The 14,178-nt window shown below is 39.1% G+C and overlaps 1 protein-coding gene and 1 pseudogene across 2 annotated transcripts in view; both read right to left on the bottom strand.

Annotated features, from left to right (window-relative positions):
* Nucleotides 1-14,178, bottom strand: part of EPRS1 (glutamyl-prolyl-tRNA synthetase 1) — a 55,587-nt gene that overhangs the window by 27,298 nt on the left and 14,111 nt on the right. For both annotated transcript variants that reach the window (XM_014598077.3, XM_014598078.3), the window contains exons 7-15: nucleotides 13,054-13,180; nucleotides 11,455-11,647; nucleotides 10,882-11,053; nucleotides 9,625-9,858; nucleotides 7,791-7,875; nucleotides 7,518-7,577; nucleotides 3,352-3,462; nucleotides 2,051-2,187; nucleotides 1,040-1,247 (exon numbers count right to left, since the gene is read on the bottom strand). In XM_014598077.3, coding sequence (XP_014453563.1) covers nucleotides 1,040-1,247; nucleotides 2,051-2,187; nucleotides 3,352-3,462; nucleotides 7,518-7,577; nucleotides 7,791-7,875; nucleotides 9,625-9,858; nucleotides 10,882-11,053; nucleotides 11,455-11,647; nucleotides 13,054-13,180 — 1,327 coding nt within the window. The remainder of the gene's footprint in view (nucleotides 1-1,039; nucleotides 1,248-2,050; nucleotides 2,188-3,351; nucleotides 3,463-7,517; nucleotides 7,578-7,790; nucleotides 7,876-9,624; nucleotides 9,859-10,881; nucleotides 11,054-11,454; nucleotides 11,648-13,053; nucleotides 13,181-14,178) is intronic.
* Nucleotides 3,504-3,582, bottom strand: LOC132247991 (U4 spliceosomal RNA; annotated as a pseudogene).

Below are 14,178 nucleotides of genomic sequence, written 5' to 3'. Positions count from 1 at the left end.
TCCCTCTGCACAGGACTGACTTGGGGCTGATCTGCCTGCATGGGCATTTGGCAGCAAAAGGGTGGTGGTGGTAACTGCCGCCAAATGTCAAGACCCGCAGAATGCGCCCTGGGTCAGATTACGTAGCTCCACAGGCCAGTTGAGTACCCCGGGTTAAACCATTAGCTCTTGGGCTTGCTGCAAAGAGAAGGGGAGTGAGGCTGAGTTAAGAAATTCATCCCCAGCTACATGTAACCCAAGCCTCCAGCTCCTGCAGAAGTCAGTTGCCTTGTTTGAAGACATGCACCTATGGAGGTCCCATCCAGCCTTACTTCTCTCTGATTTCATCCCAATTTCCTGGGAAAGGTATGTGCTCTATGGCAATTGTTTAATAACGATATTTTCCTTAAACTGGGAAATAAGAAACTTCCTCGGCCAAGAAGAAAAGATCTCTACATCTCACGGTATCATTCAGAGACAAAAGGCTTGGAAGAGGATGTGAGGAAGCCTAGAAGGAACTCCACCACAGCAATGATACATAATTTATCATATAATTTGCAGAGATTGAGATACAAAACCCAGTAAGACTGCATCTATAAAGTATCACTTTGCATTTAAATTTAATTGAAAGAACCAGGGAGTAAATTCTCAATATATAACATTTTTTCTTCTCCAATTGTGACATGTTATTCAACTTATTATACAGTGATCCCCCACTAGGCTGCAGCTTCATTAACATTAAAAGCGTATCTATATCCTGCAGTGTCCCTGAAAAACCCCACCACCGCTATTAAAATGTCAATCATGCACTAGCTCCTCTCCAACTGGCAATTACTGTAGCTCCACTGAGGAACGGTGAACTACAGAAAAGTGTACATATACTTAGTATAAGTATATTGCTTTAGAATGCACGTAAGTTGGACTTGCTCAAATGGCCAACACACCTTAGTATACTACCAATATATTTAAGAACCTACAGGCTAAGAATAACTAGAGATGGTGGTGAAAAAAGAGAAGGAGGGAAAAAGCAAAGGCTTTGCAGGAAGAATAGGAGAGTTACCTTGCTATGTCTGTTGACATACTGCTTGAAATCTTCATCTTTGCCCAGGACTGGTTTGGTGATGAGATGTTCATAGTTAACACAGACAGATGGGATAAGAGGTGCAGATGGCGTGTCTGTTAGCCAAGTGATCTTAGCAGTTTTTTTGTAATCCTTGTTCTCTAGGTTCAGCTTGGCATCAATCGATACAATTTTCCTGTTTGGGTTTCTACATGGGAAACAGAAGAATGTGAATAAATGGCAATTTTACACAATTTTGGAACATTTTTGAGCTCCTCTTGGAAAAAAGAAGTCTCCGTAATATTGAAGTTACTGGTCAAAAATTATTTTTAAATGTCCTAACATAGATGGAACAGAGAACCACCCCCCACCCCACACTAGTCCGTCCCCACCCCACAGAGGATAAAGCTCAGCACATTGTAAGTAGTAAGTGACTAATTAAAAGATACTCTTTTAAAATGTAAATTTAAGTTCCAAGAGGAGAAAAAAGGGGGTGGGAGAGGACAGTGTCATTTGTTAAACACAGGGCTGCATTATTTACATGCGTCTGAAGGGCTCTGTTGATTAAATGCACAGAACACCATATTAACAATTTCAACATTTAGTAGCAATGACTCTTTTATATCTATTAAAGGCCATATCTATATCACTAGTCTGTTCCTGATGCACCTTTAATTTTGCTTTCATTACAGACAAGTTTTGGATCATAATTGAATTTACATGAAAAAGAAAAATGAAATGCATCAGCACCAGAACAGGAGCATATTCTATTTCATACTGCAAGTAATGCCTCAAAGCAACAGTAACGGAACAGCCACAGGATCTAAACAAGAACTGTTATACAATAACAGGCTATTTAAGCAGTGACTTCAGACTCACAATTCTCTATTAAATAGGCAGTTTGTAACCTATTTACACAATACTTAAGCATGCTAACCATTATGGCTTATGATTGTCAATTAAAAGTTGAAATGCTAAAGCACTCTATTCCAAATACTTTACATTTGTTACCTGTGTATCTTAGCGATAATAATGTTGCCCCAATTTATGAACGTAACCATTTCTCCCTCCGTCAGCGTGTCTGCGTCTGCACCCTCAATCAGCACTCTAGAGCCATACCATACTGGCTTCAACCCAACATCAGGATTCTGTATATTCAAAATTAATAAAAAAGAATTTGTTATCATAGAAGCCAGCAGAGCAAAATTCTATTAGAGTTTCACTGTCCCTATGTGTGCACGTGTGTGTATACAGTAAGTCAAAAATTACAAAACACACAACATGATCATCTTAATGGACAAAAATCATAAGCAGCCACCACGATTGAGGCTACCTCAATCTTTTTCAACACTTCTAGTTCATTTATCATAGACTATGTATCATTCTAGGAAATCCCAGATTGACTACAGGGTAGACTCATCAAAAGAACACATTCATAAAAAGCTTTAGCAACCCAAAGCACTATCATGTGCCCAATCGAACTTCTGCCCTTAAAGTTCTGTCACCTGGCCCATAGAGACTGAGCATACTTGTCAAAGTTTAAGTCAAGTTTTTGCTTGGCAGCTTCATTATACCATAAATTTTTATAACACTCATTCATTTTCAGAATTTCACATACTGTGCTCAGTATTTGCTTTTGGTTGCACAGATCAGTTAAACCGTTATTTTTAAGTAATAAACATTTCAATGCTATACAAATATTCAACTTTATAGTATTCCAAAAATGAAGAAAAACAGTCATCAGTCACTCCCATTTAATAATGTGAAACCCAAGTTACAGAGTTGGGACTTGCCTAGTTGGGAATGCAGTTTGGAAATTCCTACCCTGATTCAATGACACTTCTTGGTCCCAGCTGCTTACTGCAGCCCAGGGGTGTCACTCATTTGGTCCAGTGGGCTGGATTTGTGGTGTGGGACCATCTGCAGAGAGCCCATGGACACCCCCCACCACACACACACATTCTTTAGCAGTTCCAGGTGTCACAGCACCTGCCTTGGGACCTGCACTGCATGCACTCCCCGCTCCCTGGTCTAGAATTGTGCTACTTTTTGTATGGAACATGTGCTGGACTGGCTGGCGGTGGCTTCATCCCAGACCAGCTGGTATAGGTAGCAGGGATCCAGGACAGGTTGGAACAGGTGCAACATGTGGTGAACAAATCAACACAGATCAGGGCAGGGGCAGCACAGGAAGCTAGATGATGGGGCTCTACAGGCTAGATGTTTGACACCCCTACTGTAACCTACAGACAGCACCATTTTTAAGTGTTCCGTCCTCTGATGGTTATCAAAAGATGAATGAACTGAAGAACCTTTGGGTGTTTGGCCACTTCTTTCATCTCCTCCACAGCTTCAGGAATGTTCACAGTGACGACGTCATCTTTCAGTAAAGCAGTGTACCGAGGTGCTACTGGGTCTATAACCTATAGGAAACAAATGGAATAACAGTGAATCTCTCTCACTCAAAGAAACAAGTTTTCCACTAGCAATGATCGTGCCTCAGTTCAACCTCACAGACTACCATACTGCCACTGCGCATGTAAAACAAGTCAAAAAATAATGCAGGAATATTAACTGGTATCTTTATGTTACTGCACTTGCTTGTGTTCGATTTTAATGCTACTTTAATTCAAAATTTTAACAAATTGCAGAATATGGTTACAAATAAGCAAAGCATAAACCAATTCTTCAAACTTTCATGAAATTAATATAAAAGGTAGAAGATAAAGATCTGGAACTGTGGCATTAGAAACAACCCAACTTTTGAATTAACACTTCAATGTAGGCATTACTTTCTCCTTTTCACTCGATGCATTTTATTTTCTATGCCATGTACTAGCATTGCTTTCTAAACCGGTTTATTTCTGAGTAGCTACTTTTTAAATCAAAATATCAGCATGGTTTAACGCCTGGTTTGCTAGGCTCCAAAACCACGCTCATTTTTTAAGGCTTAGACAGATGACTAGTTGAACCAACATAAACAAGGAGTTAACAAACTCCTATAATGGTACAGCTTACTCAAAAACCTGAGAAAAATCAGGGTATAAAATTACATCAATGAGAGTTATACCAGTGTAATGTCATTTCTCCTTTCAACTAAGTGGCACCCCACTGTGCAATGCAAATAAGTTAGTACCTACTTAATAGCTACACAGTGACAAGGCCCTGGAATAGTATCTAGTTAGTGGAGAAGCAATCAAAAAAATCACAGACCATTCGTCTGCTCTGAAGCCCTGAGTGGGGTACAGTGTCACAAAAAATAGATTGGCATTTTTACACATGCTTCAGGAGGCTTGCGGGAAGGGGGGGAAGGGCGGCACGGCACTTTAATTAGCAAGCTGCACCAATTAAAAATGCTCAAGTGTCACATGTATCAGTACCCCTGGTGCTGAAAAATGGCAGTGGGGCACTGAACTAAAGCTGATCGAATGAGCTTTAGTTCAAAGCACCTCACTGCCATTTTTTAGCACGGAGATGCTGATACAGGTGATGCTAGAGTCTGCTGGAACATGGTCATTTCTGTGCTCCAGCTGACTTGATTTAATCAAGTCTGATTAAATCGCATCTGCTCTGACGAATTTTTTGAGCTCGGCAACTGTTTTGCTTGTATAACGAGTGCCAACTGGGTTTATGAAGTTGAGGAATACTATTTTAGTACATCAGCATTAGATCACTATAATAAGGCAATACCACAGTATTAAATTTGTTCCAGTTAATCCACCTTAGCTTATTCTTGCCCTTATTAGCAGTAGTAGTATTCTGCTTATTATGATGCCTCCTCCCTATACTTTTAAGTCTGTTTCCAAACTCATCTACCACCACCTTTCACAGGGATGCTGTGATCTTCATTACTTTTATTAAATGTTTCAGGGAACCTTGAATACAATACACACAAAAGCAAAATTAGGAATAAAAGGGAACTGGTAGACTACCTCATAAACAAACCGGAAATTTAAACCAAAAAAGAAATACAAGAAGTTCACTCCATGCGTGAAAATAATTTGCTACCTTACATGTACATGCTGCTGTATGGCAATGTTGCTATAGTACTGCGCTTTACTACTTTGATTGGCAGTATTAAAGCACAGCACAGTAACAGCCCTTTCTGCACCATGCACACCACACTTAGAATTCGCTGCTATGTCATGGTAGTGGCGCACTGTACTGGGGGAGTGTGCTGGTATGGCAACATAGCTCCATGTGTAGACCCACGTGATTGCTACATTGCCGTAGCATGCCATATGGCAACGTAGTGATCATGTGTAGACCCACGTGATTGCTAAGTTACCGTAGCATGCCGTATGGTGATGTAGTACGTCACTACATCACTGTAGGGAGACGTGTAGACGCACCCATAAAGTAGGAAATATTTTATTTTTAATTCGTTTACTGCAACTCAGCCATTTGGAGAGAAAAAAAAAAAGTTTTGCAATCTACTATATTTTCTTGCATACAGCATGTCCCCATACATAATATACACCTTTGTTTTAGAAAAAGAGGAATTAAGAAAAAAGAAAAATCTACCTGATAGAAACTGAGTAGCGGTAGCTATGGAGCTGAGCCTGCTCCCAACCCTACGTACCAAATGGGGCCCACAGAACAACCCCAGATGCTGAGTCTGGGGCTACGTATTGGGCGTGACACTGCATGCTGGACCCAACCTGGCATGACGGCCCTGGCCACAAATGGACCTCACGTGTTGACCCAATTCAGCACGTGGGACTATGTCATCCACCTATCCCCGCTGGTCCAGAAATTTGGCAATGAGGGAGCAGTGACAGAGTTAACTGCTGTGGCTCAAAGATTCCTGGCAATTAACACTGCCACAGCGTCCTGGCCACCAAATTTCAAGCTCATGAGGACCCAGTTACCTTGCATATAATGCACATCTCAATTTTTAACAGCCACTTTTGGTAAAAACAAACAACCCCCCCCCCCCCCCAAAGGTGGGGGCTATATGTGAGAAAATAAGATATTTCATATCTGAATTCTTTTGCACTTGCAGGTACTAGAGTACTCTGCAGTGACAAGGTATATGTTCACCAAAATTAGTAAGCACGGAAGCCAGGCCCTTGCAGTGTTTCAGTCAGATGTCCTAGGAAGGACTTGTTAATGTACCTAGAAAACGGGTACTTCCTATCCCTTTTATGCTCTAAATATCAGAATTATAATGACAATTAAAGTAGTGGTACCTTAACCCCACTCATCTCTCATAACTATGCCTCAGGTATTAATCATTCAACACAATACTCTATCAGCTGACTGTGTTTATAAGATCAAAAGTGTAATAAGTAAGAGTTCTGTTTCTCTACAGGTCTTTGAGCTCTGTCTGGAAAATGCATAGGAACAATTTCTATTTATACTATTGACTCCAATGCAACTGCACAGGTAGATGGCAGATTTTGACTGATAGATATGGTGACAAATAAGGAGTCAAAGGTATAAGAGACTACTTAAAAAAAAAAAAGAAAGAGGTTTTAAATAAATTAACACTGACATTCCCATCCGTGTGTTTTCAAATCCAAATTTAAAAAATCATTAGTGTCTATGCAGCAACAGAACGAACCAGTTCATAATCCTTTGCATACTGAATGGACCAAATACATAAAACATGGAGGGAGACAAAATACATGCCAAACAAACAAATGCTACTTAAACGAGCAGATCCAGGCAAGGCCTTAACAAAAAACAAGCAGTAATCCCAATGCAAGAGTTACAAGCATTCATTCACACAGGTACACCAGTTATACAATCAGCACTAATGATTCGCCTTATTATAGTGTCCAAGCATCCGCTGCCAAAAAGCAACTAACCATGTCAAGATGCAGTATTCCTTATCTGACACTCAATTCAGGAATATTAGGAGGGCTATTTAACACAGACAGTCATTATTACTAAAGCCCTTATTCAATTAATTGCAGAAAAGAATAAGAGTTGACTTGAAGAGATTTCCAGTTATGTTGGCAAATAAACCAACACAAAATAGGGCAATTTTTAAGAACAGGAATAATGCATTTTAAATGGATTTGTACAGCTCTTGTTAGATAAGCAAATGTGACTGTGCTATGAAGCTGCAAAATGACTTATGCTACACATGCTTACTTTAATGTAAGCTATGTGCTAAGGCAAAAAAGCATTAAGTAATACCTTCTTACAGATAGCTCGCAGCTTGAAAGCAGAAAAATGAAATGCAGAGTTTTCATATCAGATTTACAGCAAGTACCATTTCCTATCAATATAATTCCAAGTAAAGCAACTCAGCATCAGTTTGATAAATCAGTAAGGTAAGTGACAGCCCAAGTTAGAAAAGGGACATTCCATTTTCCTGAAAATGTGCCAATGATGCAACATACTGCAATTGCTACTTTTTTTATAATGAGCATTCCATGAATGCTGGATTCACTACAAAACCCAGGGGGGACGGATACCAAGAAGAAATGCTATCCAACTAATATGGGCACATATATATTATACATACCTTTTTGTTAAATGCCCAAATTTTGTCCCATTCCATGTTCACGACAGATCGAGAGGAGCCCTGAAAAGCAAGATTAATAAATCCTGAGTATTTTTAAGGACTTGAGTCCTTCATAAACATATAGAATGACTAAGTATTATTCATGTTACTGTTTACTTCAAAAAGACATCACAAAGAGCCCCCAGTGTGGCATAATAATGATAAATAAAAGTCTGGTTAACATGTTTATGAGGATGCTCAAAAGAATCAGAAAAAGGAGAACATGGAACTCACTTGTGCTGCAATAAACTGTTTTAATCCTTCAACTGTCATACCTCTTCTCAGCACACCACGGACAGTGGGAAATCTTGGATCATCCCTACCAAAAAAAGGAATACAACTGAGAATGCTGTTGGCTACTATAGAGTAAATTCTAGTACTGAGTGTAATATTTGAATGTAGGCTTTGCAAGCCAGTTTAAAAATACTTTAAAATATTATTTTGCTTGCATTACTTCAGTTTTGGTTGTAAGAGGTAGCAGAAGACTGAACTCTTACCCATGGAAAATGAAGTTGTAGTAAAGACTTCCCCACACTGCATACCAATGTTCCTAAAAGTTAACTTGGAGAGGAAAATTCTCTCTCAATGAGAGAAGCATTTTTCTAGGCCTATTACATCCATGGTGTCTAAAATGGGCAAGGTAAGAGCTTTATGTCCTGCTAGCCTGTTTCCTCCCATTTTTTTAGTTCAAAAACATTCTCTGCCCCATAGGCAAACATCTGTAACCTACAGCTCTCTTCTTGTCTTCTTCATATGTCAAGCTGGGGAGAGAAATTACAGTAATTTAAAGCCTCACCAAAGTAATTTCTACCCATATGAGGCACAGAAATGGGATGCTATTTAAGTATAAGGTGAATTTGTCTGCTTTCTCTGTGCTCGCCTTTGCCTCAGTAGCCATGGACTTACTAACCCTACTAGGTTTGGTGCTTTCTTGAGCAAAAAATATGGGGCTCTCTCCCAAAATGTCTCACAGATGACATTAAACAGGACTGAAAATAAACTGGGCAGATGTGTGATCCTTCCTTGAATTAAATAGTTACTAGGAATCCAAACTATGCTTCACCAAGATGAAGGGGGTAGTTCAGATCTCTGAGGTGCATACTTCCAGACTGTCTGCCTACTGAGGTCCCAGGCAGACAGTCAAGTAAAGGCGTAATGGGATCTGATCCGCGATCCCAGAAGTCACACCTCCTGCCATACTACATGTGCTCAGCAGGAAACACAATTAGGGGATCAGGGATGAGATCCTAAATCATGCCATACGGCCCATGCAGGGGGAGCCCAGGATCATGATACCCAGACTCCCTATGCACTGGCAAGTAGCAAGTCAGCTAGCTGATCAGTGCTCCCAGCCTTGGGAGGGCACCCTAGTCAAGGGCTGCAATGCACCTATGAAGCTAGGAGCCCCGAGCAGTTGACTGGTGCACCCAGCTCGAGGTTTGGTGCCCTGATGAGCAAGGCCACACATTTGATTTAAGGTGGAATGGGAACCAACCACAAAATTATTAAACATTTTGTCTAATAACTTTGCAACTTATTCCCTGTTTTAATGCAGCATTAATTGCATGAACGTGGGGGTAGGTTACTACCTAAAGTATGATTAACTGGTTAATCACATTTGAAATATAACATCTGCCAGGGGCCCGAGTCTGTTAACCCTTGAAAGTGTGAACTGCATAATTTCTCCAAACCCTACCCAGCTAAAGATTTGCCTTTTAAATGAACAAGGTAACAGTTTGTGGGGCATGGCTGACCATAACACTACCATACAATTGCCCAGTCTCAGCTTTGACTATTTCACAACCTTTGGTCTTGCATCACATTCACATACACAGGTCTGAGCAATCTAGACTCTGCAGGACAGACCAAATTAGTATTTTACATTCTTATATCAGTTTTCATCTTAAGTCGATGTAAACACAGAAAGTGTTATACAAGAATAGCAAATCAGTTGTCCGACTTGCTTGGTATCCTGTCCATCAGTAGAAGGGGGGATATTTCTTTAACCCAAACAGATATATAGATAGATAGATTTTAATAACAACTCGAACAAAACTGCGTAACATACCATCCATCCACCAGCCCTTCATTGACAAACCACGTGAGCTTTCTTTTAGATAGCACAGTATTGTTGAGGTTCAGACGGCTGTATTCCCAGATGTATGGCTTCCTTATACCCAAGGCTTCAATGATCCAGTAGAACTGTTCATCTCTGTCATGGTATTCTGTTGTTCTCAATGCATGTGTAACACCTTCAATACTGTCAACAATGGGGCAGGCAAAGTCATATGTAGGGTAAACCCTAAAAAGGGCAAAGCTTCAGTTAGTATGCCAAAAGACCATAGTTTACCTGAATTTTAAAGTCAACACCTTTTAAGCTAAATGTTATTCTGATTTTTATTTTTATTTTTTTTTTTATAAACTTCCAAAAAATCCCAAGATTACTCCCAGGATTCTCAAGGCAAGAAACAGTTAAACTAGCACATGCACAAAAGACCCAAACAAAAATAAAACAATGTTTTCAATGCAAAAGGTAAAAAACAAAATCAAATACAATTCAGATACAGAGAAATTAAGGTAGTGAAGTATTTCAAGAAAAAGAAAGTTCTGTACAATGTTTTCACATGCTTTCATAATGTGAATAAAAAAACTGCAGCATCTACCTAGCTCAAAGTTCAAGTCAGATAAACTGGCACAGACTGATCAAATACAAATGGGAACATTTTGATCCTTTGAAACAAAGGAAACTCTACTCAGAGAGAATGGATGAAAATAGATGTTTCAGGTGAGCAGTGAACCATAGTCTTGTGCAGTTAAGTAGTCTTAGTTCAATATATGTGCTGTAACTCTGCATACTGCATAAAAAGAACAGTGCTATGAGAGAACAGAACTCGCTCAGGTAGTGCAGCTGAAGGATATAGCCAGTTAAGTTTAAGTTGTATTTAAGTTTTGAAACCTGAAGCAAACAAAATCCAATAATGCAGCTGCCTGAAATAGATTCAACATAGTTTACTAAAATTTAGTAAAGGACAATGATGTTCTGTACTATTTACAAAAGGAGAACACCACTCATCTTGCAAAGATACAGAACAAGGACTCAGAATTCTTAGTAAAACATACTGTTCAGAAAGTGGCCACATGCGGGTTTTAAAAATATTTTGAATTTTTAGTGTCTTCAAAGAAGTTAACTACACATTCTGATTGAGAAGATGCTACAAAGACCCATGTAAGTAAACAAGAAACCTGACAAAATGTAGGAAACTCTGGAAAAGCAGCATAGCCAAAAAACCCCCCAAAAATCAATATGAACCCAAAGAGCACATACTTGTAGGTATTTCCAGTGCGTGGATGTGGCTGGTTTTTGCAACGATAAAGAGTTGGATCTCTCATACATCCATTGTTGCAACTCATGTCTATTTTTGCTCGTAGACAACAGGCTTGTCCATATTCTGTTCCCCTTTTCATTTCTTCCCACATTTCTAAATTCTTTTCTACAGCTAACAAACAAGAATTTTAAGATTTTCTTAATATGTTACTCATCTGGCCATAGTAGCATATTTTGATTCCTGCATTAACAAATATCAATGTCACCCACTCTTTAGACCCAGTACAGTATAGTCCTGAATTTCTTTTACATATTCAGCATATAACATTAAAATCCAACGGCATGGCAGACATTACTGCGTACATGCAATAGGTCAATCATATATACAGAAAACTCATTTTATCTAGCTTTGTAGATCAAAGCACTAATCACCTCAGCAGCCCCTGTGTCCCCACTGGCTTCCTATGCATTCACAGCAACTAAAAACAGGTAGTAAGATTAATCAATCACCCAAAATTGTATTTCACTAACAAAGGTAACAAAAGGTGGGAGCAGAGCCACAAAGTATCTTACAGTTATTTCTGTGTTCGGATTCTTTCCTCTGTTCACGCTCCATTTTCATTTGTTCTGCAGGAGTGTTATCCACATAAGCTTTCCCTTCTTGAATGAGCTTCTCTGCGTATTTCATTATTGTTTCAAAATGATCTGAGGTATATGTAAATTGATCTGGTTTGATGTGAAGCATCGCAACGTCTTCCAGAATAACCTGAAAAGTGTTGTTCTGTAATATTCATAACTGAAAAGAAACAGCTAACTGTTCACTCTATGTATGTTAAACTTTTTCAGTTTGAAATGACCCTTTTGCCAAAAGGCATCACTATATTAATACAAGACATGAATTAAAATAAACTGGCCCAGTTTGCCATTACTTCACAGAATTATATAAAGGAGACCCAGGATGATGCTTGCTGCAGAGCAAGAGAAACTGAAGCCTGGTATCCGCTCCTCCAAGAGAGAATGGGACAGGAAAAATCAGATAGGAAAAGCTGCCACCCTAAATTTTTGTTGCATGTTTAATCAAGTAAGAACAGTTGCAAGCCTCAAGAGCCATCTATATGAGGTTCCTCTATCCAGCCACCAGAAGCAGCATAAGGTGAAAATAGATATTTCAATTTTTGCTATCTCAAAGATTTTGCAAATATTAAGGCAGCAGCTATAAGGATACATTTTCAAAGAAAATTTAAAATACTTTTTACCTGCCTGGGCACCCGGGATATTTTATACGGTATTTCCTATATGAAGTGGGGATTTTTGAACACAAGTTATAGCAGGGGCGGGCAATTATTTTGGGTGGAGGGCTGCTTAGTGAGTTTTAGCAAGCCATCGAGGGCAGATAAATATTAATTTTCTAAATTTTTAGGGGTCCCGTGGGCCGGATGGAATGGCCTGGCAAGCCGCATCTGGCCCGCAGGCCGCATTTTGCCCACACCTGAATTATAGCCACTGAAGCCATCAGTGCTTATAATATATTTTAAATTAGAACTCTGGCTGCAATTTGTGGTTAGGCTATTTAAAATTCAATTCTCTAAACTGGTTGTTATCAAACATATAGGCAGCACAATAATGTGAAGCAAGTACTAAGGGGAGAAGATAATGGGGTATTGGACCATAAAGTCTGGCTTTTAAGGAAAGTATAAGGTGTACTACTAATATAGATACACCTGTACATCTATAACAGTGATTCTCAACCAGGATGCTGCAACACTGGGGCTCTCAGGGCTACCAGAAGGGGCTGCAGGGCAGATGGCTTTAGCCACTGTCGTACAAGACCCCAGTGGAACAGCTTTGGTGGCAGGGGCCACCACTGTTCCCTCACATACAGATCAGAGGTAGGGAGAGGACAGGTGGAGAGTGCAGAGCAGGTCTTGCTGCCCTTACCTAGCACCACCAAGTCAGTGGTTCTGAACCTTTTGAGCCTCAAAGTATCCCTCAATAACTTTTCCAAATTTAAAGTTAGCTCACTGATTCTCAACCAGAGTGCAACTACATACAGAGGGGTTATGTAGGGATGCTTTGAAGCTAAAATGGTTGAGAACCACTGGATCTATAGATACAATTCAAGGTAACTGCATGGTTTTCTTCCAGAAATGGCTTCCATTGTTCTCCACATACCTTTTCAAAGTCTTCTTTTTCTTTTTCAGGATTTGTGTCATCAAACCTCATGATGAGCTTTCCCTTAAAGTTAACCTGATAGTGTTGATTTAGCAGAGCAGCTTTTGCATGACCAATATGTAAGTACCTAAAATAAAGGTATTTCAGGGAAGAAAAAGAAATTAACAAAAATTTAAGTGTGAAATGTTTCTGTAAGCATACAGCTTCCTAGCTTTTACATTAATTCTTTCTTGTCTCACACCTCACAAAAGAAATGGAAATTTTAAAACCAGTTTATGCTGTATCTGTATAAACTTTCTGTATAACAATCTAATCAGAGGTTTTCAAATCTCTAATATAAAACTCAATGAAAATGTATGACTAAAATTTCTCTTTGCAATTTCATAATTTGTTTTAGCATAAGCCTATTTAGCTCTTTGTTGAAAAGCAACAGAGTCAGCATTTTAGAAGTTCAGCTTGTTCAGAAGTACTTGCATTGCAGAGTTATTCCGGCTAACTGGCAAAACATGAGCAATTCAGACTGGCTAGTAGATTCCTTAAAAAAAATGTAATCTATGTACTGGAGTACTGCCCATCAAGAATAAGGGTGGGGGGGAGAGAAACACAGGGAAGCTTCCTAACTCTAACCCCTCCCCAGACAGGGGGGGGAGGAGAGAAGCTTGCCTCGCCATCCCCTCCAAGGATGCCCTTTATTATAATTTATTTTATAGTAACAAAGGCACCAGCACCCACAAAAAACTCAGATTAAACACAACTATTAAAAACTGCTTCTATACAATATTTCATTTTTCCAAAAATTAACATGTTACCTGTTATCTTACCTTCAGTTTACAGCGAGGTGTATTTTTTAACAATATAAAACACCAAAAGCCACTTTTCCCACACAGTATTTGTCAAGTTACTCATTTTCTAAACACACAAACTATTATTCAAATGTCACTTGTTTATTATATTCAAGTCATATAATGAGAAAGAGTACTGCAATGACCAAAAGTTACAAGAAGCTAAATAATGAGCCTACAGAAAAGTATTGATAATGAATTCTTTGTTTTCTCAGATTATTCTAAAAGGAAATGGGAGACTGAAAGCAGATTTAAAAATATTTTTAGGAGTTAAGTATTATTT

This window comes from Alligator mississippiensis, chromosome 1, assembly GCF_030867095.1.
Source record: "Alligator mississippiensis isolate rAllMis1 chromosome 1, rAllMis1, whole genome shotgun sequence".
Taxonomy (NCBI): domain Eukaryota; kingdom Metazoa; phylum Chordata; order Crocodylia; family Alligatoridae; genus Alligator; species Alligator mississippiensis.
Note: the sequence above shows the minus strand (reverse complement) of the source record. Positions and strands in the feature narration are given on the sequence as shown.